This window comes from Lepidochelys kempii, chromosome 11 (genome assembly GCF_965140265.1).
Source record: "Lepidochelys kempii isolate rLepKem1 chromosome 11, rLepKem1.hap2, whole genome shotgun sequence".
In the NCBI taxonomy this organism is placed as follows: Eukaryota; Metazoa; Chordata; order Testudines; family Cheloniidae; genus Lepidochelys; species Lepidochelys kempii.
Genome location: NC_133266.1, coordinates 73,819,390 through 73,845,475, shown reverse-complemented (window position 1 = coordinate 73,845,475; position 26,086 = coordinate 73,819,390). Strand labels below are relative to the sequence as shown.

General features: G+C 42.8%; 1 protein-coding gene across 11 annotated transcripts in view; it reads right to left on the bottom strand.

Moving 5' to 3' along the window:
• Nucleotides 1-26,086, bottom strand: part of HDAC4 (histone deacetylase 4) — a 469,205-nt gene that overhangs the window by 162,722 nt on the left and 280,397 nt on the right. For all 11 annotated transcript variants that reach the window (XM_073306830.1, XM_073306829.1, XM_073306834.1 and 8 more), the window contains 2 exons: nt 19,994-20,144; nt 3,927-4,047 (listed from right to left, as the gene is read on the bottom strand). In XM_073306830.1, coding sequence (XP_073162931.1) covers nt 3,927-4,047; nt 19,994-20,144 — 272 coding nt within the window. The remainder of the gene's footprint in view (nt 1-3,926; nt 4,048-19,993; nt 20,145-26,086) is intronic.

Below are 26,086 nucleotides of genomic sequence, written 5' to 3'. Positions count from 1 at the left end.
AACTCTGTGGAGGATACAAATGGGGATGGCCACAAAATTTGGGATCTCAGTCCTATAAGGTTTTCTGGGGCCTCCACCCTTTCCTTCCCCCCTTTAGTCCCCTACGTCAGCAGGGTAAAGTACGATCTCTCCACTTGCTGCAGAGAGGATTCACCAAGGGAAGGTCATGCCTGACTAATCTAATTGCCTTTTACGATGAAATTACTGGTTCTGTGGATGAAGGGAAAGCAGTGGATGTATTGTTTCTTGACTTTAGCAAAGCTTTTGACACGGTCTCCCACAGTATTCTTGTCAGCAAGTTAAGGAAGTATGGGCTGGATGAATGCACTATAAGGTGGGTAGAAAGCTGGCTAGATTGTCGGGCTCAACGGGTAGTGATCAATGGCTCCATGTCTAGTTGGCAGCCGGTATCAAGTGGAGTGCCCCAAGGGTCGGTCCTGGGGCCGGTTTTGTTCAATATCTTCATAAATGATCTGGAGGATGGTGTGGATTGCACTCTCAGCAAATTTGCGGATGATACTAAACTGGGAGGAGTGGTAGATACGCTGGAGGGGAGGGATAGGATACAGAAGGACCTAGACAAATTGGAGGATTGGGCCAAAAGAAATCTGATGAGGTTCAATAAGGATAAGTGCAGGGTCCTGCACTTAGGACGGAAGAACCCAATGCACAGCTACAGACTAGGGACCGAATGGCTCGGCAGCAGTTCTGTGGAAAAGGACCTAGGGGTGACAGTGGATGAGAAGCTGGATATGAGTCAGCAGTGTGCCCTTGTTGCCAAGAAGGCCAATGGCATTTTGGGATGTATAAGTAGGGGCATAGCGAGCAGATCGAGGGACGTGATCGTTCCCCTCTATTCGACATTGGTGAGGCCTCATCTGGAGTACTGTGTCCAGTTTTGGGCCCCACACTTCAAGAAGGATGTGGATAAATTGGAGAGAGTCCAGCGAAGGGCAACAAAAATGATTAGGGGTCTGGAACACATGACTTATAAGGAGAGGCTGAGGGAGCTGGGATTGTTTAGACTGCAGAAGAGAAGAATGAGGGGGGATTTGATAGCTGCTTTCAACTATCTGAAAGGGGGTTCCAAAGAGGATAGCTCTAGACTGTTCTCAATGGTAGCAGATGACAGAACGAGGAGTAATGGTCTCAAATTGCAGTGGGGGAGGTTTAGATTGGATATTAGGAAAAACTTTTTCACTAAGAGGGTGGTGAAACACTGGAATACGTTACCTAGGGAGGTGGTAGAATCTCCTTCCTTAGAGGTTTTTAAGGTCAGGCTTGACAAAGCCCTGGCTGGGATGATTTAACTGGGAATTGGTCCTGCTTCGAGCAGGGGGTTGGACTAGATGACCTTCTGGGGTCCCTTCCAACCCTGATATTCTATGATTCTATGAACTCTGAGTTGGGAAGGCCCTTACATAGGTAATGGGATGAAATCACCAAAATGTGTGCGCGCACTGTCTATCTGCTGGCAACAGCTGGACTAGCAAAGAGGATCAAAAAGAGGATTTGCAATTTCAGAAATTTAAAACATCACAATGTATTTAACCAGACTATCTGTGTTCTGTACTTCAGAATGATTTGAAGAATTCACTGAGTTGTCAGCATTTGCTGTATCAAAGGACAAAAACACTTGTTAACTAACATGCTGCATTACCATGGCCCTTTGATGTAACAATTTAGACTAGATTTAAGACTTTGATCTTTAAATCAATTAAGGGTGCTGGTTTTTATTTTTATATATACACACAGGCATACGTGTATACACATATACACACACACAGACACAATATATGTAATACCAATCTTAGTTTTAATAAATGAACTTTTAAGGCCAGATTAAACAGTACACTCTAGCTGCTGTATGCAGCTCTGGAGCAGCACAAAGCAGCCAGAGCATATTGGTCAGTTTTTCCCAACCCCTGATGTCTACACTCACCTGTACTGATACTGGTCCCCCTCCCACACACACAAGCTTCCCCTTCAGCCCTGACTCCGGACAGTCCCCTGTACACACGCACACACAAGTTTATTCTGAGAGTCTGAGCTAATGGTAAATTGGTGGTGTGCAACCAGTAAATGGGGTCAGGCAGTGTTTCTAGCTGAGTTACTACTACCTCAGGGTGAAAAAGCTTTGAGCTAGGTCAATTCCATTCTGTTGCAAACTGGGAGGATGAATGAGAATGGTATCTTTAGTTTTCTCCTCTTTCGCAATATTGTCTAGGAAGTCTCAGTCAGCAGAAATGTTGTAGGTGCAGGAACACTGAAGTTTGCCTATCATCACCTGGAAACTGGGTCTAATATTTCTCACTGTGGTGAATTTATTATCTTCATTTTGGATAAGAATAAACAGACTGGAATAGCCAAATCCACAGGGACGCATCTATGTCTGGAGGGACAAAGCCATCTCAGAGTTTTAACTAGTTTCACTCACCAACATCCGTCCTGAAATGAGGGCAGAATGCCAGCATCTTCTGAAAAACTGGTGATAAGGTGATTGCTTAAGAAACCTTTTCCTGACATTTATGGTATCACTAATGCCCCTTTTCCCCTCTAAATTTCTCCAGCAAGGATTTTCTCCCAGCAATGGCTAATATTCATGTGTCCAAGCTAATTCTTTCAGATATGCCAGCAGCCTGTGGTACTGCTGACTGAAAGGTACTTGTATGATTTATTTTAACATTTTACTGTGAACTCTGGTCAGATTGCTGGAAAGCACATGGAAGTGGTTTCCCCTCCTCCTTTCAGAGAAGCGGTGCTGAGTAACTGTTGGAAGAACAATATGGGAAATGTGGGAAATATTTAAGAGTGTATCTAAGCAGCTCACACCCACCACAATAAAGCATCTTCTCTCGTTAGTAGCGTCCTGATAATACTTTCATATACAAAGAATGGGATATTGGGAAGAAAATAGCTATGCCTCCAGCCCTCCCAATACAAGCTGTAAGTCATTTACCATTTTGTACTTTTCACTGTCTGTTTCCTTATAAAAAAATAAAAATAATAAATATCAATCACTGCTAAATACAGGTTGGGTTATATCTCCTTGAGAAACCTCTTTCTTTTGTGTGTGCCACTGTGGCAGTTGAGGTCTGCCAGCACAACCTTGCTCACAGTGCCTGTTTTGAATGCCCAAAGGCCAACAGTTAGGCATTTTCAGGACAGGGCCTTCAGCTCCAGAATTCTTTTCCACATTTGGTCCACCACCACCAGACTCAGTTGACTTGCAGGCCATAGTTTCTTCAGGCTTTTGTCTGATTGGAGATGTAAATAAGGTGCATTTGGTATTTTTAATAGTTTAATTTTAAGGGCCAAATCCTTTAATTTTTGATTGGATACATACCGGTAGTGTCAGAGTGCAATGTGAGGAGTAAACTTTAAACATTTTAAAATACATTTAAAATAACTTGAGTGACAATCCAGTGAAATGCAACAGTAATCTTCCCATTATACTAGAGTCCTGATTTTCTAGTATCATATGCTGAATTAAAGAATTTTAGATGCCCAGTAGAGATTGTTCTGTAAGTATAACTACACAGAACAATCCACTTTGAGTGATCATAGATTAAAGAAAAGAATATCAAAGTCCTCTGATAGTGGAAACATCATTATAGACCCTTACATTAGAGACCTCATCCTTGTATCATTAAACACAACAGTGCTTGAATTTAACAGTTATAGGGAAAGGATCTTCATCCACATGCTAATTAAGAATATCATTAATGGACTATCAGATCATTCCTGTCACACCCATAACAAATTTTGATCTAGTTACGTTACAATTTAACTAATTAATTTTGCAACACCCTTATTTGTAACATACTGTTCATCCATTAAATGCATTAGCCCCTTTCCCCCAGCCCTCCAGCAGTTGTGAACAAAGGAGACGCTGGCTGAATCATGATAAGTCCAGTACCACTTACCCATACCAGAAGCGGGGATCATTGGAAATGCAATGGTTGAGATTCCGGTGTGCCAAAGCTTTCTTTTTATTTAAGACAAACTCTTGTAATTTCATTTTTACTTCTGTGCTTGCCACTGCACCTGAAACATCCAAAAATAAAGAGAGGTTATTTAAGCAACTTCATTTTATGAAAGCAGCAGCGAATTAAAAGTTGAAACTTTCATTCACAAAGCAACAAAAAAAATATTTAAAAAGATTGAGAGCTAAATCTTTGGCTCTCCAAGCAATGTAAAGGCTTATTTCAAAGAATAAAAGACAAAGCAGCTCCAATGAAGAACTCTTCTTTACTATCTGGCTTTGTACATAATTGCAATCTATGTCTGAAAAGGGAGATATAATCAGAGTTTTCTCATTTTCCTAAAAAAAGGTTTCTGAAGAGGATTTTTGTACTTGCATAAAAATGCATGTAGAATAAAGCACTTGTAGTAGGTTTCCCAGCTTTCTTTTAATCAAAGGTATTTAGGATGAGGGGTCTTGTGCATAATCAAGTTTTTAAAATGTCACATCTGCAAGCAAAAGGGGAATGCGATGAATATCTCATATGTAGACTTTGTCTTGAGAAATCTTTCAAATAAGGATCTCTTTGTTCTATGCATCGGTGTACAATAAGACCTACACAATATTCCAATTCATTTACAAGTCTGCAATCCATTTCTTCAAATAGAAAATCTAGCATTTTAAAAAATATCTGAAATTTCAAAGCGCAGAGTTAAAATGTCAACTGTGTAATTTCTAATCATTATCTACTTCACAATAGAGACCAGTCTATTTTACAATGATGATGGATTAAAATTATCCTTCAGTTGGCAGAACTGATTCTCAGAGAGCGTTTCTGATGGAGTAACACACAGACATTTTGGTAATCATAGCAAGTAGTATATGGGGGCTCATCTAAACCACAGTGTAAGCTAATCTTCCAAAGGGATAACATCTGGAATGCAAGCAAGTCATCTGGACAGAAATATACACTGCCAAGTCATGGGTAGAAAAGTCAGCCAATATGAGCACCAGCTTTTGCTTATTATACTTAACATTTTGATGCCACCAGAGAGTTTGAAGAAAACTTTTCATTCGTCCGTGAAGAAAAAGTCCTCAAAGTTATTTGCTGAGCACTGTTTGAAGGTGCAGCATTGCTCAACGTTTTATAGGGAGTCATAAATCTTAGAAATTCTTTTTTTTTTTTTAAAACAGCATTTCTTGTTACTTCTAGATAAAGTAGATTGGGTGGAGATCCAAAAAGGTAGTTAAAATGAGGAAGGTTTGTAGGAAGAAACATAGTACAATGATGGAGAAGGTGAGAAGGACTAAAATGTGACTAATAAGACCACACGTCTTTAAAAATACTGTCTCACTAAACAATTCTCATGTTTAATCTACTAACATCTTCAAAATAATCAAATGTGGCTAGGTTCTGGTGGCTTTGGTTAAAGATGACGGTATTTAGGAGCATCAAGCCAAATATTTGTACCGCACAGTTTTTACAAAATCTCCACTGGCAAAAAAATTTTTATTGTGAGCTGAAAGGCACCACATACATACCAAAGGAGAAACAAAAACAAAAGGTCTTCCATTCTTGGTCCAGTTCTGGGGAGACAGACAAAAATGATCCTGGCTTCATTAGCTTTGGCAATTGACTTCACCCTTCTCCAGTGTTACCTCTGGCAGAATTGGAGCTGACTCCAGAGGGTTTGAACTGGAACGCCCACCATTCTGTTACTCTGGGAAAGCATCCAAAATTAATCTGTACATCCATCGGTTCCATTCAGATTTCTATCCCACACTTCAGAAAATGGGTGAATACACAGATGTAAAAACTGATTAATTATCCTCCCTGTATCAATGTAACACATCTAAATGTCACTTTCATGTGAATTAAAACATTTTCTGTTCTCTAGTTACAGCAGATAACAGCACGTCAAGACAGGAGACAAACTAAAACATAGTACATAAACAAGATTTAAAACTAACATTAGTAAAAAGGCAAATAGCTAACAGGACATGTCCATAAATATCACCTCGACATTCCCTTGTTTATTGTCTATTACATTTATTCTTGGTATTATCACAGCACGTAGGACCCCCAGCCACGGCTCGGGATCCCACTGTGCTAGGTGCTATACAAACAGAACAAAAAGACAGTCCCTGACTCATAGAAATTATCTTTATTAGTCCCAACGCAGCAAAACCCATTGTGGTTCCACTGAAGTCAATGAAATGCCACACTGGTACAGAAAACTTTTTGCAGCAGGGACTGTCTTTGTCTACTGCCTAGCAAAATGAGGCCTCAATCCTTTATTGAGGCCATTAAATGCTACCCTAATAGTAATAAATAATAATAGGGGGCTATGTAATTGTACTAGATCAAAGAATGCCTCAAGAAACTAAAAGGATAAGTTAGTTACAGCAAAATCTTACTCGTGTGCATATGGGGGATGGTAGGAACATTGTGTCTGCAGAACTTTGCAAATTAGCAGGTTAGTGAACAACGCAAAAGCAATGCTAATACTTCCAAAAAGATGCTTTGTACTACTTCTGAACGTTTCAGTAAATCATAGAATATCAGGGTTGAAAGGGACCTCAGGAGGTCATCTAGTCCAACCCCCTGCTCAAAGCAGGACCAATCCCCAATTTTTGTTCACAACCCTGGGTTTAGCAGGCCAATGTTCAAACCACTGAGCTATCCCTCCCCCCCCAATGGTGAAGTCCAGTGTATTTTGTAAAAAAGCAGTAGCCTTGGGAATATGACACCTAACACATTAACTCTGCTATTAATCTGTACTAAGAAGCTGGGAGAAAGCGTTCTTATTGTGTGTGAAAATTAGCCATGTATGGACTGGCAACGTTCTATTGTACGGTTAGTTTAAATTAAAGGTGACCAATTGGAGGTGCCCCTTTTTTTTGTTCTTCTAGGATATAAAAAGGCTTGAACTTTTTTAGTCCTCTTCCCCTCCTCTCTGTCTGCTTAAATGGATCTCTTAAAACTTCAGGTCTTATTTACCCGATTTTTTCCTAAATGATGCTATATAAACATCACTTGCCCTTCCACACAGCATCTAAAACTGTTTTTGTTAACAGCTATTTGACTCAGATGCCTGAGAAATGCTTAGGAGAAACTCCATCTTGGTTAGACTAAAAGCCTCTAGCCCTTCAATTAAAAGCAGAGACAGCTTCACCATCCACAGCTGAGGTCCTCCAACAGAACAAGGGAAGACCAGGTGACAGTAGGAGCTGGAGAGTAGGAGCCCAAATACCACCATGACCTCCTAGGTGGGAGGAGGAGGAGGAGTCCTCCCTCCCCTCCTAGGTAGGGGGAGGGATAGCTCAGTGGTTTGAGGATTGGCCTGCTAAACCCAGGGTTGTGAGTTCCATCCTTGAGGGGGCCATTTAGGGATCTGGGCCAAAAATTGGGGATTGGTCCTACTTTGAGCAGGGGGTTGGACTAGATGACCTCCTGAGGTCCCTTCCAACCCTGATATTCTATGATTCTATACGTGTAGAAGTAGTGTGAGAAGGGGGGAACCAGGTTTCAATGAATGCAAAGAAATAACGGGATAAAAGATAAAGAGACCATGAGTGGTGGTGTATTCATTTGAGATGGACAGGGTATTGTAGAGGGAATGGGAGACAGGAAGAAGGGAGTGGGGATGTCAGAATTAGACTGGTTTATAAAGGCTATGAGGAATAGAAGTTGCGGTAAGAAAAGGTTCTGCAGAGGGTAAAAATGGGACTAGAGCCTGAGTTGGAGCAAGGTTGGCACATGCATGGAGGCAGAAAGAGAATCCAGAGGTGGAATATGGTTTTATTACAAACTGCACATGGGAAACTGACCAGAGGTGCAGGGAAGTAGAGATGGAATGGTGAAGAGGAGAGGCGAGAGCTCTGAAAAGACAGGAAATAAGGACAGGAAAAGCGCAGAGCTGCTGAAGCCAGAGTGAATCCAGTCAGCATCATGGGAGAGATCATACAGATATGGTGCAAATAAGGCACACAACCAGATAGAGGGACAGGCTAAAAGGGAATTAACAGGCCAAATCAGCACATTAAGGTACTTAATTATCGCTTAGACCGGGGTCCCCAATGTGGTGCCCACTGGGGCAGCTGTGTGCGCCCGCAGGACACCGCGCTGCCGAAATGCTGCCACTGAGCTCGGCTGCCGGAGAACCGCCCGCCGAAATGCCGCTGAGAAGCGTTGCCGTTTCTCAGCGGTATTTTGGTGGTGCTGCTTCTTTCTGCTGACGCTTCTTGGCAGCATTTCGGCAGTGAAGTGTCTGGCGCCCGCCACGGTCTTCTGAGAATAGAAATGTGCTATTCCCACAGAAAGGTTGGGACTACTGGCTTAGACTAACTAGGGTTGCCACAACTACAGTGCCACAGTTCAGAGATGGAAGGACTGCAAGCTGTGACAGCTGAAGGGCTAAGTGTGTCAAAGGCAGCTTGTGCTGCGAAAGATTGTGAAGGCCTCTGCAGCAGCAGTGGACTTTGAAATTCCATGCCTGGAAGGCTGGGGTTAGCAGAGGATTATGGGGCCATGTGTGCCTGACTGGATGTAGTGCTTAGAACCAGTTCTAGGTCCTATTGATAATGGTGGGAAGGTAGGACAACGACAGGCAAGGTCCAGCTCTCTCCTGCTGATGCTACTGCTTGTTGTATTGTAAGAACTTAGAAGTCAAGAAAACTGAACTTGCTCTACTCTGTTTGCTAAACATTCTCCTTTTGTACTGTTGTTGTGGAAGTTATACTTTTGGTCCAAACGCATCATGACAGCATATTTCAAGTCATATACGGCAGTTTTGGTATCCTGAGATGAGAAAGCGGGGAGATGTCATTATTACGTTAACTGAAATCTGTTGGTTTTGTCTTTTACAAAATAGTACACAGTGTATTTGGTCTCATATTCGGGGGTGGGGGGAGGAGGGATAGACTTTTCTTGTATCTAGTATTTCCTCCTTATTTTCTAGCTCAGGACCACTGTAGCTTAATTATGTTTAGCAAAATGTTAGGATATAAGAAAAATATTTTAAGTGTTCTAAAAAGTTTAGCTGCACTGATTATACAAACACTATACCACCTTTTAAATAAAAGTATTTAAAAATAAAGAGGAAGACTGTTTCCATGATTACAACATAACATCCCAGGGTTCTAGTCTTTCTTCTGCACTTATCTGAATTTCTTTCAAAAAATATTCTTAAGATCCTTTGAGTGTTTTGTAGCCAGACTGTTTTATTGATTTTTTTAAAAAATATTTTAAATAAAAATAAAATACACATTTTACAGAGCAGATAGAACAAAGCATATATGTCATCAACAATTGATCTGAGCTAACAACAATGGGGAGCGAAGATGAAATATTTAGTTTCCACATGGTAAAAAATGATTGTCATTATTTAGGATTTATACTAAAAAGCCAACTAAATAAGAAAAGGGGAAGTATCATCTCAGACGGCAGCCAACTGCACACATCCTTGTGGTTAAGCCACAGGATTGATCCTACATGGAAAATCATCTTCACCCACTCCTCAGCATCACCAAACTACCCAATTTCTTACTGTTAAATTCTGACTCTTTTGCTTCAGTCACACCATCTCATCTAAAATAGCTCTGACGCTACATAAAAGTGTTTTATTGGGGCATTTACCAAATCTACAGCTCCGGGGGCTTGGGGTGGGGGAAATCAGACTCTAGCAAAAAAGCAGAAAAAACAATCTCCCAGTCCTGGTAGATCCCGAAAGGCATTTTGTTTCTGGAAAAGACCTTTTGGATCCTATTTTATTACAGGTCCACCCCACATATCTTATCTGGCCCCCCATTAGTATCCCCTATCCTCTCACTCTGCCTCTTCCACCTCTCACTTCCTTTCCTTGTCTCACTTTCCTGATGGAAAATCCCTAGAGTAGTTAGAAGACAATTGGAAACTTTCTAAAGGGTTTTCTGAACCATAACATGAAACTTATTTTTCTTTCTTTTTTTTAAATAGTATATTGGTATTGCTATAAAAGAGTTCAAAATATTTTTTATGTCCTTTGTAATTCCATCAGAGAAAACAGCATTTCACAGCAACTGGAAGACTCTTCAAATTAGTGTCTAGTTCCAGCCACCAAGAAAGCATACTCCTTTATTCATTGTTTTTCCAATCAGGTAAGGAGGTGGGAAATGGCAGCCTCGGGAGGGTTGGTAATTGGACCCCTTGCATAGCTTAGTTACTAGTTCAAATCTGTAACAGGCTGTTCTGACAGTTATTTGCAAGCTCGTCAGTACCCTATAAGGAATGATTTGGTGAGTCAGTGAAGCTTCTAATGGACAAACATTCACACTGTGAAAACTACCTCTACAAACAGCACCCTTGTTGGCTGTCTCAGAGAAGTCGCTGACTGAATGGGCACTGAGTACCTCAAGTACCCTTTAAGCACTAGAGGTGGTCTCTCCAGGGCAGGACTCAGACACATTGGGAGGGAGCCTGCAGTGCTGCTGCTTGTGAGATCTATGTTCTGGGGTTAGTTGAGTTCAACCTTCAATGCTGCTGAGCACCTCTCACACGCTTCAAATCCATGTGCAAAAGGATAAGAATGAACAACTGAAATGTCTTTGATGGGGGATTTTTGTGGTCCTAAAGCAAAATACAAAGTAATGGACACTTGAAAACAATCCCAACTATACAAAATGAGGGGGTTAACTGAGCTGTTACCACCCAAGAAAGAGACCATGGAGTCATTGTGGATAGTTCTCTGAAACCATCCACTCAGTCTGCGGTGGCAGTCAAAAAAGCAAACAGAATGTAGGAACCATTAGTATAGGGTATATAAGACAGAAAATATCATAATGCCACTATATAAATCCATGGTACACCCATACCTTAAATACCTTATACCGTTCTGTTCACCCGGTCTCAAAAAAGATATATCAGAATTGGAAAAAGTACAGAGAAGGGCAACAAAAATTATTAGTGGCATGGAACAGCTTCCATATGAGGAGAGAATAAAAAAATGGGGACTATTCAGCTTGGAAAAGACAACTACTAAGAGGCAATGTGATAGGGGTCTATAAAATCATGAAAAGTGTGGAGAAAGTGAGTATTTTCTCCTTCACATAAGACAAGGAGTCACCCAATGAAATTAATAGGCAGCAGATTTAAAACAAACAAAAGGAAGTACTTCACACAACACTCAGGCAACCTGTGGAATTCACTGCCAGGAGACGTGAAGGCCAAAAGTGTAACTGGTTTAAAAAAAGAATCAGGAGAGAATCAGAAGGAGAACAGGTCCATCAATAGCTATTAGCCAACATGGTCAGAAATGACTCCCCATGCTATGAATCTATGTCCCTAAACATCTGACTGACAGAAACTGGGACTGGATGACAGGGGATGGATCACTGAATTTCCCTGTTCTCTTCATTCTCTCTGAAGCATCTTCCACTGGCCACTGTCAGAAGACAGGATATTGGGCTAGATGGATCGTGGATCTGACCCACTATGGCCATTCTTATGTTCTTATCATAGAATCATAGAATATCAGGGTTGGAAGGGACCTCAGGAGGTCATCTAGTCCAACCCCCTGCTCAAAGCAGGACCAATCCACAACTAAATCATCCCAGCCAGGGCTTTGTCAAGCCTGACCTTAAAAACCTCTAAGGAAGGAGATTCTACCACCTCCCTAGGTAACGCATTCCAGTGTTTCACCACCCTCCTAGTGAAAAAGTTTTTCCTAATATCCAACCTAAATCTCCCCCACTGCAACTTGAGACCATTACTCCTTCTTCTGTCATCTGCTACCACTGAGAACAGTCTAGAGCCATCCTCTTTGGAACACCCTTTCAGGTAGTTGAAAGCAGCTATCAAATCCCCCCTCATTCTTCTCTTCTGCAGGCTAAACAATCCCAGCTCCCTCAGCCTCTCCTCATTAGTCATGTGTTCCAGACCCCTAATCATTTTTGTTGCCCTTCGCTGGACTCTCTCCAATTTTTCCACATCCTTCTTGTAGCGTGGGGCCCAAAACTGGACACAGTACTCCAGATGAGGCCTCACCAATGTTGAATAGAGGGGAACGATCACGTCCCTCGATCTGCTCGCTATGCCCCTACTTATACATCCCAAAATGCCATTGGCCTTCTTGGCAACAAGGGCACACTGCTGACTCATATCCAGCTTCTCGTCCACTGTCACCCCTAGGTCCTTTTCCGCAGAACTGCTGCCTAGCCATTCGGTCCCTAGTCTGTAGCGGTGCATTGGATTCCTCCATCCTAAGTGCAGGACCCTGCACTTATCCTTATTGAACCTCATCAGATTTCTTTTGGCCCAATCCTCCAATTTGTCTAGGTCCTTCTGTATCCTATCCCTCCCCTCCAGCGTATCTACCACTCCTCCCAGTTTAGTATCATCCACAAATTTGCTGAGAGTGCAATCCACACCATCCTCCAGATCATTTATGAAGATATTGAACAAAACCGGCCCCAGGACCGACCCTTGGGGCACTCCACTTGATACCGGCTGCCAACTAGACATGGAGCCATTGATCACTACCCGTTGAGCCCGACAATCTAGCCAGCTTTCTACCCACCTTATAGTGCATTCATCCAGCCCATACTTCCTTAACTTGCTGACAAGAATACTGTGGGAGACCGTGTCAAAAGCTTTGCTAAAGTCAAGAAACAATACATCCACTGCTTTCCCTTCATCCACAGAACCAGTAATCTCATCATAAAAGGCGATTAGATTAGTCAGGCATGACCTTCCCTTGGTGAATCCATGCTGGCTGTTCCTGATCACCTTCCTCTCATGCAAGTGCTTCAGGATTGATTCTTTGAGGACCTGCTCCATGATTTTTCCAGGGACTGAGGTGAGGCTGACTGGCCTGTAGTTCCCAGGATCCTCCTTCTTCCCTTTTTTAAAGATTGGCACTACATTAGCCTTTTTCCAGTCATCCGGGACTTCCCCGGTTCGCCACGAGTTTTCAAAGATAATGGCCAATGGCTCTGCAATCACAGCCGCCAATTCCTTCAGCACTCTCGGATGCAACTCGTCCGGCCCCATGAACTTGTGCACATCCAGCTTTTCTAAATAGTCCCTAACACCTCTATCTCCACAGAGGGCTGGCCATCTCTTCCCCATTTTGTGATGCCCAGCGCAGCAGTCTGGGAGCTGACCTTGTTAGTGAAGACAGAGGCAAAAAAAGCATTGAGTACATTAGCTTTTTCCACATCTTCTGTCACTAGGTTGCCTCCCTCATTCAGTAAGGGGCCCACACTTTCCTTGTCTGCCAACTAGACATGGAGCCATTGATCACTACCTGTTCAGCCCGACAATCTAGCCAGCTTTCTATACATCTTATAGTCCATTCATCCAGCCCATACTTCTTTAACTTGCTGGCAAGAATACTGTGGGAAACCGTGTCAAAAGCTTTGCTAAAGTCAAGAAACAATACATCCACTGCTTTCCCTTCATCCACAGAACCAGTTATCTCATCATAAAAGGCAATTAGATTAGTCAGGCATGACTTGCCCTTGGTGAATCCATGCTGACTGTTCCTGATCACTTTCCCCTCCTCGAAGTGCTTCAGAATTGATTCCTTGAGGACCTGCTCCATGATTTTTCCAGGGACTGAGGTGAGGCTGACTGGCCTGTAGTTCCCAAGATCCTCCTTTTTCCCTTTTTAAAGATGGGCACTACATTAGCCTTTTTCCAGTCGTCCCAGACTTTCCCCGATCGCCATGAGTTTTCAAAGATAATGGCCAATGGCTCTGCAATCACATCTGCCAACTCCTTTAGCACTCTCAGATGCAACACATCCGGTCCCATGGACTTGTGCACGTCCAGCTTTTCTAAATAGTCCCGAACCACTTCTTTCTCCACAGGGGGCCGGTCACCTCCTCCCCATGCTGTGCTGCCCAGTGCAGTGGTCTGGGAGCTGACTATGTGATGAGGAGGTTACTCACCTGTGCAGTAACTAACGTTCGTCGAGATGAGTGTCCCTGTGGGTGCTCCACTGTAGGTGTCAGTGCGCCCCTGCACCGTTGTTCAGAGATTTTTCAAGCAGTACCCGCATCGGATGCGCATGCACAGAGCCTGCCTCACGTACCAGTCTTGTCTCAATAGTGCGCATGCGCGGCCGAACTCCTCAGTTCCTTCCTTACAACAGAGACCGCCCCAGTTCTGAAGTAGAGGGGAGGAGGCTGGGGAGTGGAGCACCCACAGGGACACTCATCTTGAAGAACATCAGTTACTTCACAGGTGACTAACCTCCCCTTCTTCGTCGAGAGGTGTCTCTGTGGGTACTCCACTGTAGGTGCCTGAAAAGCAGTCTCTCTCAAGGAGGTAGGGACTTTGGATCTGGAAGGAATGCAGTCGATAGAATAGCTCTGCCCACGTGTGTATCAGTGATGGGCCTTTGTGTAAGAGGATAATGTTTTGCAAACATATTTTCAAAAGCCCAAATGGCAGCTCTGGAAGCGTGCTTAAAGGGGGACGTTAAGTAGAAAGACCACTGAGGCCGCCATGGATCTGGTGGAGTGAGTCCTGATAAAAGTAGTAGGAGCCACGTTCTGTAGTTGATCAGACAAATGCAACTCGAGATCCAGTTAGAAAGTCTGTGGTTAGAGATAAATGAGCCCTTAGAGCATTCTGCAATGGTGACGAACAGCTTTTCGGAACGCCCGAAGGTTTTAGTCCTGTCGAAGTAGGAGGACAAAGCTCTGTGGACGTCCAAAGTGTGCATCATAGATTCAAAGGAATTCACATGTGGTTTTGGAAAAGGTAGGAAGATAGATAGGCTCATTGATGTGGAAAGATGAGTGCACCTTCGGTAGAATTTCGGGGGGTAAGCATAGGGGGACTTTCTCCTTAAAAAATATGGTGTATGGTGGATCTGCCATAAATACTGCCATTTCTCCTGCGCGTCTCACAGAGGCAATTGCTACCAGAAATGCAGTTTTCATTGAGAGATGTAGGAGGGAACATGTGGCTAATGATTCAAATGGTTTTTGGGTTAGGCATGTTAAGACTAAGTGAAGGTCCCAAGGTGGATTAGGCGGTTTGATGTCTGGGTATAGGGTTTGAAGTCCCTTAAGGAATTGCTTAGTAATGGAGTGAGCAGAGATAGTCCTATCGTTGATGGCATCAAGGAACATTGTAACTGGGGCCAAGTGGACTTTGATGGGACTCAGGGAGAGTCCAGAGAGTTTAATCTCTAACAGATAGTTGAGGATTAGTGGGAGAGGCGCGGAAAAAAGGAGCAGTTTCTGTGACAGCCTACCAGTGTGTAAATCTTGTCTGGTTATGAAGGCAAGTGGTGCATGTAGAATTTGTTGTGCTATAGAGTACATTTCGAACTTGCTCCGAGCAAGTTCGCTCAGCATGAGAGAACCATGAAGGAACCAAACCTTGAGGTGCAACATGGTTAAAGTGGGGTGGAGTAGTAGACTGTGTTGTTGGGACAAGAGATTCAAGCAGAGGGATAGTGGGATGCATGAGGAAAGCGACATCTTGGTAAAAAAAAGGGTACTATGACTATCTGGACCATATCATTCTGACCCTGGCTTGGTCTGTTCGAATTTTTATCAGTAATTTGTGTATGAGCGGTATCAGGGAAATGCATACATTACGTCGGTATTCTATGGAAAAATGAACACATCCCCCGAGGAGTGTTTGCCTAGTCCTGCTCTGGAACAAAATCTTGGGCATTTCTTGTTTGCTGCAGTTGTGAAAAGATCTGTGGTTGGGTATCCCCATGTGTGGAATATGTCTAGTACTATATCCTCGTTTAGTTCCCATTCGTGGTCTATGGGAAATTTTCTGCTGAGGTCGTCGCAGTGTATTGAAAGAGCCAGGGAAATATGCAGCTGATATTCAGACATTGTGTCTGAGACACCAGTTCCATTGCTTCTGTACAAAGGGAGTAGGATCACGCTGCCCCCTTGCCTGTTTACATAGAACATGCAGGCAATGTTGTCGGTCATTATCCTGACATGTTGGTTTTGTATGAAGGGGAGAAATTGGAGGCATGCATTGCGTATCTCTCAGAGTTCTAAATGTTGATGTGAAGGGACATCTCGGCTGGAGAGGAAAGCCTTTGGGCAGTGTATTGGGGCATGTGTACTCCCTATCCCGTAAGGGATGTGTCTGTAGTTATGACAACCGACAGGACATCCTGTAGAAAGGGGACCTCAGAGCAAAGATTGTGAGGCAATAAGGGAGTCCTTGACTCTGGGAGGTATGTATAAAAGTTTGTTCAGACCACGGATATTTGGACTGTAGACAGTGGACATCCAACTTTGGAAACACCTCATGAAGAGGTGAGCATTCCTGACTACAAAAGTGGAAGAGGCCACGTGGCCTTAGAGTTGTAGGCAAGCTGGTGCAGCCACTTGTGGACTATTGCACAGCTTGGGAATGAAAAGGTTGATGGTGTTAAACAGGTGGAGCGGGACAGATGCTATTCTTTTGCTTGAGTCAACAGTTGCTCCTATGAACTCCAGTTGTTGGGTGGGAGTAAGTGTAGATTTTCTTTGTTCATTTGACCAAGAGCATGAAAACATTGGACTGTCCGTTGTGTGGACTGAATGGCTTCTTGGTAGGTCCTGGCTTTGAAAAGGCAACTGTTGAGGTAAGTAAAAATTATGATTCCCTGCCTTCTTAGATGAGCTGTTATGACTGTGAGAAGTTTGGAAAAGAGACGAGGCGCAGTCGAGAGGCCAAAAGGTAGGATCCTGTGCTGGTAGAGTTGTGAGCCCAGAACGAAGTGAATAAAATGTCTGGGCAGGATGTATGGTCACAGAAACATAAGCATCCTGCAGGTCGAGGACTGAAAACCAATCTCCCTGTTGCAGTGCTGGAATTATGGTTACAAGAGTCATTTAAAAAAAATTATTTAACAAATTTATTGGAAGCATCTGAGGTCGAGAATGGGTTGCCATCCCCTGTTTTCTTTTGTGTTAAAAAGTAATGGGAGAACCACCCTTTTCCTCTGTGTTGGTCAGGCACTGGTTCTACTGCTCCTAACTGGAGGTGGTGATGCACCTCTTAGTGGAGAAGCTGTTTGTGAGAGGGGTCCCTGAAAAGGGACGGGGGGTGGTGAAAGGGGAGGGGGGCAAAGATAGGAAGGGAATGGGCACTGAAGTAGGGATGATGTTTTCTATACCTCCGATCACATCTTCAAATTTGCTTATTAGTGGGAGGGGGTTGACATGGAGCCGATGAATTGGTAAGGCGACATTGATATTTTGGTCACTGACATTGTTGTTTATATGGTCAATGACTTTGTTGAGTATACGTTGGGTAGCATGGATGTTGGTAAGGTTGGTATCTATATTGTCTCCTCCTGTTTGCATGGGTTTGGATACTGTGAGACTGTAATGTCGCTCTCGAGTCATTCATGGAGTGAAGCACATCATTGGTGTTACTGGCAAATAATTTTTCACCATCAAAGGAGAGATCTTCTATGGTATTCTGAACCTCAGGAGGAAAAGACAACGATGAAAGCCATGAAGCTCGACGCATCACGACTGCTGTAAAAGTGGACCTCGCAGCTGTATTAGCAACTTCAAGCCCAGCTTGTAGTGCGGTCCAGGAGACGATTTGTCCCTCAGAGACTATGGCTTTAAACTGATGTGGGGGGAGGGGGGTTGCCCTCTGGAATGTCACCAATAAAGTCCATGAGTTTCTCATAATTTTTGTGATCATATTTTGCCAGAACAGCAGCATAATTAGATATCCAGAATTGTAATGTGAACGAAGCATACACTTTACGACCAAGCAGGTCCAGCCTTTTACTGTCTTTATCAGTTGGGTAGACCTGGGAAACTGGTGTTTGTTCTTTTGGTTAGCTGCCTCTACTACCAATGTGTTTGTCGGTAGGTGAGTAAAAAGGAACTCAGACACTTTAGAAGGAATAAAATATTTCCAGGTAGCTTGCTTACAGGTAGGTGTGCTAGTAGCCGGTGCCTGCCATATGGTTTTGGCAGGATCCATAATGGCTGAATTTATAGGTAAGGTAATCTTGGATGTGGAGGAAGGTTGCAGGATGTCAGTCAACTCATGCTGGTTTTCAGAAACTTCTTCCAGGTTAATCCTCAACTCGTTGGCGGCTCATTTGAAGAGGTCTTGAAGTTTTAAGATATCATCCAACAGCATTGGTGGGGGAGGTAGTATAGCCTCATCCTGTGTGGATACGGGCTCCATAAGAGTTGGGGAAGCATGTGTAGCGTGTTCATCCAAGTATGGAGTAACAGCTTGTTGTTTGTCTCATTCGTAGCCATACGCACTGGTCATGGCGAGTGGCATTGCTCCTATTTTTGGCATCTTGGCGATCATAGTGGAACCACTTATATGGTGCCCATGGACCCCAGTATTGCCACTGACCAGGGAAAGGCATAGGTCATACCATCCACAGGTTTGTATACCAGGGAGGGAGGTCTTTGATGAGCGAAGACCTAGATTTTCTGTGACCAGTGCTGATCTGGGTCTGAGACTGAGAGAACAGGTATGGTGAAAAGTCTCCCTGCACTATGGTTTCCTCATCAGTAGAAAAGTGAGATAAAGCTAGAGACAGGTGTCCGGACCGCATGCGAATGTCCAGAGAAAAACAGGTGTCAAGTAGAGATGACTGTAAGTTAGGTGACACCTGTAGGTCCGGTGAATGAATGAACTGCAGTGCCGGAGAGCCTGTGTGAGATAAACCCTCCGCTAGGAGTGCTTGAGACACTGGAGGGCTGGTCGCCACCGATATTCTCTGCACCGTAGCGCTCAATGCATGCACTGAGGTCGGTGGTGCCGGGGAGGTAAGCGCAGCCCGCGTCTCTTCCGGCAAGGTAAACTGTGCTGGCACCGTGTCCACTGCGGTCCCAGATGGTGCCATGAGAGAGCCAGGCAACTGGAAGCCTGAAGCCTCGGCACTGGGAACTTGCTCTGTCGCCGCAGCCACAGGCGGGATTAGCGCGATGCTGGGGGAACCAATGCATCAAAAGGTACTGAGCCCGGGGAAGGTCTGCATAGAAGAAATAGACCTGCCCAGCAATCTTTTTGCTTATCTTTCCCTTCTGGGTGAGGGAGGCAGCCATTTTCTTGTTTCATCCTTTTTGGAGGCGGGAGGGCTGCGGTTAACTGGGGAGCCTGTACCTGGGTGAGAAGCAGGTCCGAGTGACTTCTGCCCAAGAATCATTTTCAGGCGGAGTTCTCTGTCTTTACATGCCCGGGATTTTAATTTGGAACAATGGGCACATTTTGAGGAATGTGGGACTCCCCCATGCATTTTATACACTGAGAGCGACCATCCAAGATAGGGATGACATCCCTGCACGTAGTGCACCGCTTAAATCCTGGGGAGCCAGGCATATTAGTGTTGGCTGGAGGGACAAGCGGGAACAATTTTTTTTTTTTTAAAGGGATGAACTTATCTAGTAACTAGAGTGCTAAACTAAGGGGAAAAAAGACTGCAGAATGGGTAAGAGAAAAAGTTTTAAAGCGTCTGCTGTAGGTCCGACTTCGGCCGGAGACAGTAGAGAAGGAACAGAGGAGTTCAGCTGTGCATGTGCACTTTTAAGACAAGACTGGTAAGTGAGGCAGGCTCCGCGCATGTGCAGCTGATACGGGAACTACAGTAAAAAGCTCTGAACAACGGCGCAGGGGCACACCGATACCTACAGTGGAGCACCCACAGGGACACCTCTCAAAGAAGAAAATAATTTTACTGCATCTTGTTGCACACTTTTCCTTGGGTACTATCACATACGCAAGAGCAAACTATACTTCGTAAGGTATAAAGAAATACTTTCAGAATTTAGATACTTTATTTTATGTATATAAAAAACAAAATTGAGGGCTCGGATACAGTTTCATCTTTTCTTTATTCTCAATCCCGTCTCACAGTTAACATGAGAATTTCATGCAACCAGTCTCTGTATGCAGAGAGCCACAGATGTTTCACGAGCTTTGTAAACTGTCTTCGTACAATCACAGTGTAAGACAGAGTGCCATGGGCACGAGTCTATTCACCTACTGTCAACTCCATCACTGAAATAAACTATCTTGCTGCTACTTACTTTCTTTTCCTTTCTCTTTGTTTTTTAGCTGTTGTAGTTTCTGTTCTCTATGCTGCTTCTCCAGCTCTTGTTCCTGTCGATGTTGCTCCAACTTTCTCTGGTGCTCCAAGAGCTCCTGCTGATGTTTCATTGCTAGCATTTCCTGTTGCTGCTGTTGAGAAGCGAAAGGAAAAAAGAAGTGAATGCACGCAATCTGACCACCCAAAGCCTTCATACCACAATGTGCCAAACAGAAACTGTTATACCTTGATGCTAATGTGTTTTAATACATTTAACAAAACAATGAAAGAACATTTCTCCTTGTGCAAATGGTTCCTGCATTACGATGGGCAGGTCACTCCACTCATCCTCATTCCAAATTTAAAAGAGAGTACATGCTAAATTATGGCTAGCCTCTTCGGGGGTGTGGTACAAGATGACTCTGGCTTAACTTTTGTGGCCCTGTGCAGGAGCTGGTTACAATCAGAGCCCCTGTACTTAGTGAGCAATGGACCAATTAGTTAAATAGCATTAGCTTCTCCAAAAGAGGTGGGGCTATGCTCATCAATCCACAGTTGGTTCCACATGGAAGGAAGGACAATGATCAGAGCCACCAGAGTTCCAGAAAGGCATTTTGTCTAAGCCCGTTTCAATGGCTCCTGGATCGCCCAATAGTGTAGCATGCATCTGCACCACCATCCACACAAGCCTGTGGCAGAAGAGCCCTAAAACAACTGTGCTCACCGACTGGTCAATTTCAGGCACTTCAGCAGGTTCTCACTTGAGTCAGGTTGACATGATCATTTTTAAATTATTCTCTTTGGAATCATGCCCTAAGGAAGTTTTGGAATAGCCTTCCAAGGGAAGCAGTGGGGGCAAAAGATCTATCTGGCTTTAAGATTAAACTCGATAAGTTTATGGAGGAGATGGTATGATGGGATAACATGATTTTGGTAATTAATTGATCTTTAAATATTCATGGTAAATAGGTGGCCTGTGATGGGATGTTAGATGGGGTGGGATCTGAGTTACCCAGGAAAGAATTTTCTGTAGGATCTGGCTGGTGAATCTTGCCCATATGCTCAGAGTTTAGCTGATCCCCATTGGGGCCGGGAAGGAATTTTCCTCCAGGGCAGATTGGAAGAGGCCCTGGAGGTTTTTCACCTTCCTCTGTAGCATGGGGCACGGGTCACTTGCTGGAAGATTCTCTGCTCCTTGAAGTCTTTAAACCACGATTTGAGGACTTCAATACCTCAGATATAGGTGAGAGGTTTTTCGCAGGAGTGGGTGGGTGAGATTCTGTGGCCTGCGTTGTGCAGGAGGTCAGACTAGATGATCATAATGGTCCCTTCTGACCTTAGTATCTATGAATCTATGATACATGAATAAACATTTCTTAACTGAGGCCCTACGTACGGTTAGGTAATTCAAACCAACAAACCACTACTGGTACAAAGTTCAGTTACATCGCTGCATACCGAAGTAAGATACACTGATGAAAACCCAGTTTTGTGCTGATGCAGCATATCTACATTACAGGCTTGCACCAGTGTAACCAACATCAATGTAATTGCACTGGTGAAAAAATTGCCTAGTTTAGCCTGGGCCTGAGTACTATATAGCTATTGTGCATTTTTAACTAACACATTTGCATTTGTAAGTATTCTTGATCAATTGAAATGGTTTATAAGAAAATTATTATAACCAAAAATACCATGACTATATTAAGACAATGTTATTGAGGTTACAAAATGAGACCCTCACAAATTAGTAAAGTGCCAGAATAAAAGTTGTCTGAGCCCAATGAATTTGAACTCATCTTTGCCACACCCCTCAGAGGTAGGTAGAGTTTTCACAGAAGAACTGAGATACAGGGAGATGAAGGCCAAAATCTGCAAAAATCTCCAATAATTTTGGGTACCTATCTTGAGACACCAAGACCTGATTTTTCAGAGTATTTAATGATTTTAAATAGCACTTCACATGTTCAAAGTACTGTACAGATATTACGTAATTAATCCTCACAACTCCCCTGTGAGGAAGTTAAGTACTGTTGCCCCTTTGGCTCAAGTGGTCAGCCAATATCCAGGGCCTTTGAGGCTGTTTTAATGAGGAGAGAGATGAGATGAGTCAGGTGTGTTTTTCGGTGCACACCTGTTTAGTTACAAAGACTGTACACTGTTTTCCCTGCACAGTAGAAAAAAACAAGAGCAAGCAGTTTCTTACTGTCGGTTTCCAAGTTTGCCCTTCCAGTCAGGTCTATGCCCAAGGAGCTCTGTCTCTCTGCTCACAACTGCTTCTCATGCCTTCTGCTCACCGGCTCCTCTAACACACACACAATTTGCCAAACAGTCCCCTAGTCCCTGCATTTGCACCAGTTCCAGAGAAATGTTCAGAGCACACAGTTTAGCCCTGTCCAGGTTTTGCCATGCAGCCCAGTGAGCTGGACAGCAGCCTGAGCCCAGAAGTCTATACAGCACTGAAAGCCCTGCAGCCCAAGTCAGAGCTGGATGGTACTGGCCAGCTGCAGAGGCTTTTTAGCCATGTAGACATATACAATAGCAAAGCCAGCATTAACACTGAGGGCCTCCTGAATCCAAGCACTCCATACCATACAGCCTTTACTCCCAGAGGGTCTGACATCCACAGCACCCACTGATTTCATTTATCACTGTGAGTGCTTAACATTTCTGAAAATCAGGTTTTTAAATTTGGACATCTAGAAGATGAGGAACACACAGTTAGTGACCACGTGTGAAAGTTTTGATTGAAGTGATTTGCCCAGCATCACATACAAAGTCCCAGCCCAGTGCACCATCCCCTAGGAAAATACCTAGCAAAAGGTATTTTCATGGGACATGGGGAGGTCAGCAGTAGGATGAGAATCCATTTAATCTCCTAGCGCACTAGGGTGGGTGAATGCGCAGCATTAACATAATGTTCAGTGTTGTAATGGCAAGCCAGGAGCCAGCTGCACTGAGCAAAAAAACAGATGAGAAATGACAATTTTTAGTAGTAAATAACTTGGCCACATGAGAATGGTTTTCCATGGGGACACAAAAAGGCACCTTCCTCATAACAGGACTAGTCTCCTGCCAAATTTCAAGTTCCCACCACAAATCTTGGAAATATTAGAGCTCTTTAACAAAGAAGCTCCACCTAAATATATGGGTTATCATCACTCCTACAATGCTTCCAGATTTCATTTGCATCTTGTGTGTTAAGACAGAATGTTCCGCGTACTTCAATTACATATATTACTATGCCGCAGATTACTCAGAGTACAGGAACATGTTTGCTCACTGGCTTGAGTTACCATAATCACATTACTCCCGCCTTGCATTCTTTACCTTGGCAGCTTATAAACTAGTAGATTGATTTTAATTTGGCACTGTTGACTTTTAAAACCCTTAGTAGACCCTGGCGATAGTTGAGGCTTCTTCCTTCAGCCTTGACTTAATGAGTATCTGTGCTCAGATACCACCCACTGTCAAAACTTCCCACCACCCTGTCTTAACTGGGAGGGGATTGGGCCAGAGCTGTGGTAGCTACTAAGGTATGGATTTCTAACTTGCCTCCCCCTCAAGAAAAAGAATCTCACTCCATCTCTCTCCAGTTTTAGAAAGTATCACACACCTTTTTAAAATCCAAAGATGTTTTGCTTATTTATAAAATACGTTTTTGCTACTGTGGCCCTGTATTGATTGCTTTTTTCCTCCCTTTTTTATACTGTGTTTTTATTTGTGAAACTTTTTGATAGCTGTCTTTTGTGTTTTTTTTTTAAGTGGTGCCATTGAGATTTTTAGCACAGTGCGCTTCTGTAGGGGGCAAATTATAAACAAAGTTATTATAAAAATCTATACAAGCATGTGGAAAGAAAGGAGTAATGCCTGTATATGCTGCAATCTAACTGGCTAACTATTCAGAGTTTTAAACATTCCTCTATCATTTTCTGCTAAAATTTTAAGCATATTAACTACTATATAATGCAGAACTTCTTACAATTACATTAATTGCAAATACTGTGGTCTATTCATAATGTTCTAGTTCAACCTACTTAAACAACTGAGAGCAATTCAGGATTTAACCACATAGAAAAATAAAACCTCCAGAAGTCCAATTTTTTGTTTTTTAATTAAGTAGCAGCATCCACTAACACTTCTCTGTTGGAAGAAAAAAATATCATTACAGACTTACAACAAGTCCACCACATGGTGGCTATTATAACCTAGAAAGTATGCAAATGAAAAATAATTTTTGCACGATGTTTAAAAAGATTTGGGGTTTTTTTAAAATGAAATCAGGAGCCTTTTTTCTCCATCTGCAGTCTGCTGGGCTTAGCATGTTATGCTTCCTGGAATGGCTTAAATACACAGATGTTTTAGAAGGAATTGTTTTTTCATGAACATCTGTAGTGAAATGTAAATGAAGAAGAAAAGAAGTGAAGACAGATTTGTACCGGATTTCTTCTAAAAATTTCATTAAAGATGTATTGTTTCTGCTGGAGTTCCAATCCACTCTCTAACAAGTATACTCGCTGTAGATTATGAATCTTTTCAGAGAAAAGAAATGAAAAAAAGCCTGCCTTATTGAAGAGAAAAGACAGCATTCTAGATCATGTTGTTAGGACAAAGTCAAATGAGGTCTCCTGTAGACTCTGGCAATAATGACAAACGCAGAACCCCAATATAGACACAGCAGAAAAGTGGATTTTTCCTACATTGCAAATAGAGACTTCCTTCTTTTCCTACTGTTTGTGTGATAGCACATAAAGCAGGAATATATTGCCCATAGTTACTATTCATAAGTGTCTTTTGAAATACAATTCTATATAAGCAAAGAAACGTTTAGATGGGTTTGTTAAGGCTTATTAGTTATCCTAGTAAGAACCCTCTCTCATACCTTTATAAAACAGTAGGAGTCACTATCACCAAACTCTGTTACAGGCAAGTCTACCAACTGCAATTCTGCAATGCTCATATGTTAATTGCACAGTTCTTTTAAAAGTATGTTTTTTCTTGCAACACAAGAAAAATTAAAAATTTAAAACAAAATAAAATTATATGGGATGGGCAAGCCCCTGCCTTAGGACTAATTCCAGAACATATCGTAATTTGAAGAGTGTACTGTGAAAAATATGGATACTGTATTAGTAAGAGTGCAGCAGGGAACATCTGAATAAGGGGCTCTTGCCAAAATAAATATTTGTAAATATTTATAACTATAGGGATTCCTGCATATGCTTAATATCACTGCTTCTACTATTCACGAAAAACGAACAAATGCTTAACTGTACCTGTAGCTAAAGCTTCTGAGGCTCCAATGGCATATATTAATGCTAATAAATGTATTCAGGAAAATTTAGTGGATTTAATGGCATTTATCATTTTACAGCTAAATGTGAAGACAACAGTACAACAAGTATCAACCACATTTACTAAAATGACTTTTTTTCCATTCTCTTCAATCAAATCAGGTTTATTTAGAAAACAGAGGGAAGCAAAGCACAGCATTTTAAATAAATACATTCTAAACTTATTTTCTTTTCAACTGTACCAAGTAAAGCAGCTAAAATAGAATCCCTCAGTCATTACAATAAACATGGAAACAGAGATACTGCTAATTAAAGTTCTCATAGATATTATTCCCAAAGAAATACAATATAGTCATGGAGACCAAGTGTCACTAAAACTCAATTTACCACAACAAATGCCACTACATTTCCTAATAAGATGGGGCCAGCCACAGACAGAAACAGGCCATTCGTCATGGTAGGGATTAGGCATGTCCATCAGTGATCCCTTGGAGTTCGAAGAAGATTGCCTTCCATGAAATCCGGGATACACAGATCTTGTCACAATTGGTGCAGGCATTTCCCAGTAGAATGGGTGGGTCTGGATTGTTGAGTTGGGCTGCAGCACGTTCTTTCCTCTTTTCCCGTTGTCTCTGTTGGATCTCAAAATACTGGGATCTTTGCCACAAAGTCCTTTTCCATTTAAGTCATTCAAGGGCTTGGGTTTCCCATGAGTTTAACTGCACTTCTTCATATTGGCTCTGAAGATTACTTAGAAGCGCCTTTTTTCCCCTCCCCTTGTCCATTGACCATGGCTCAGT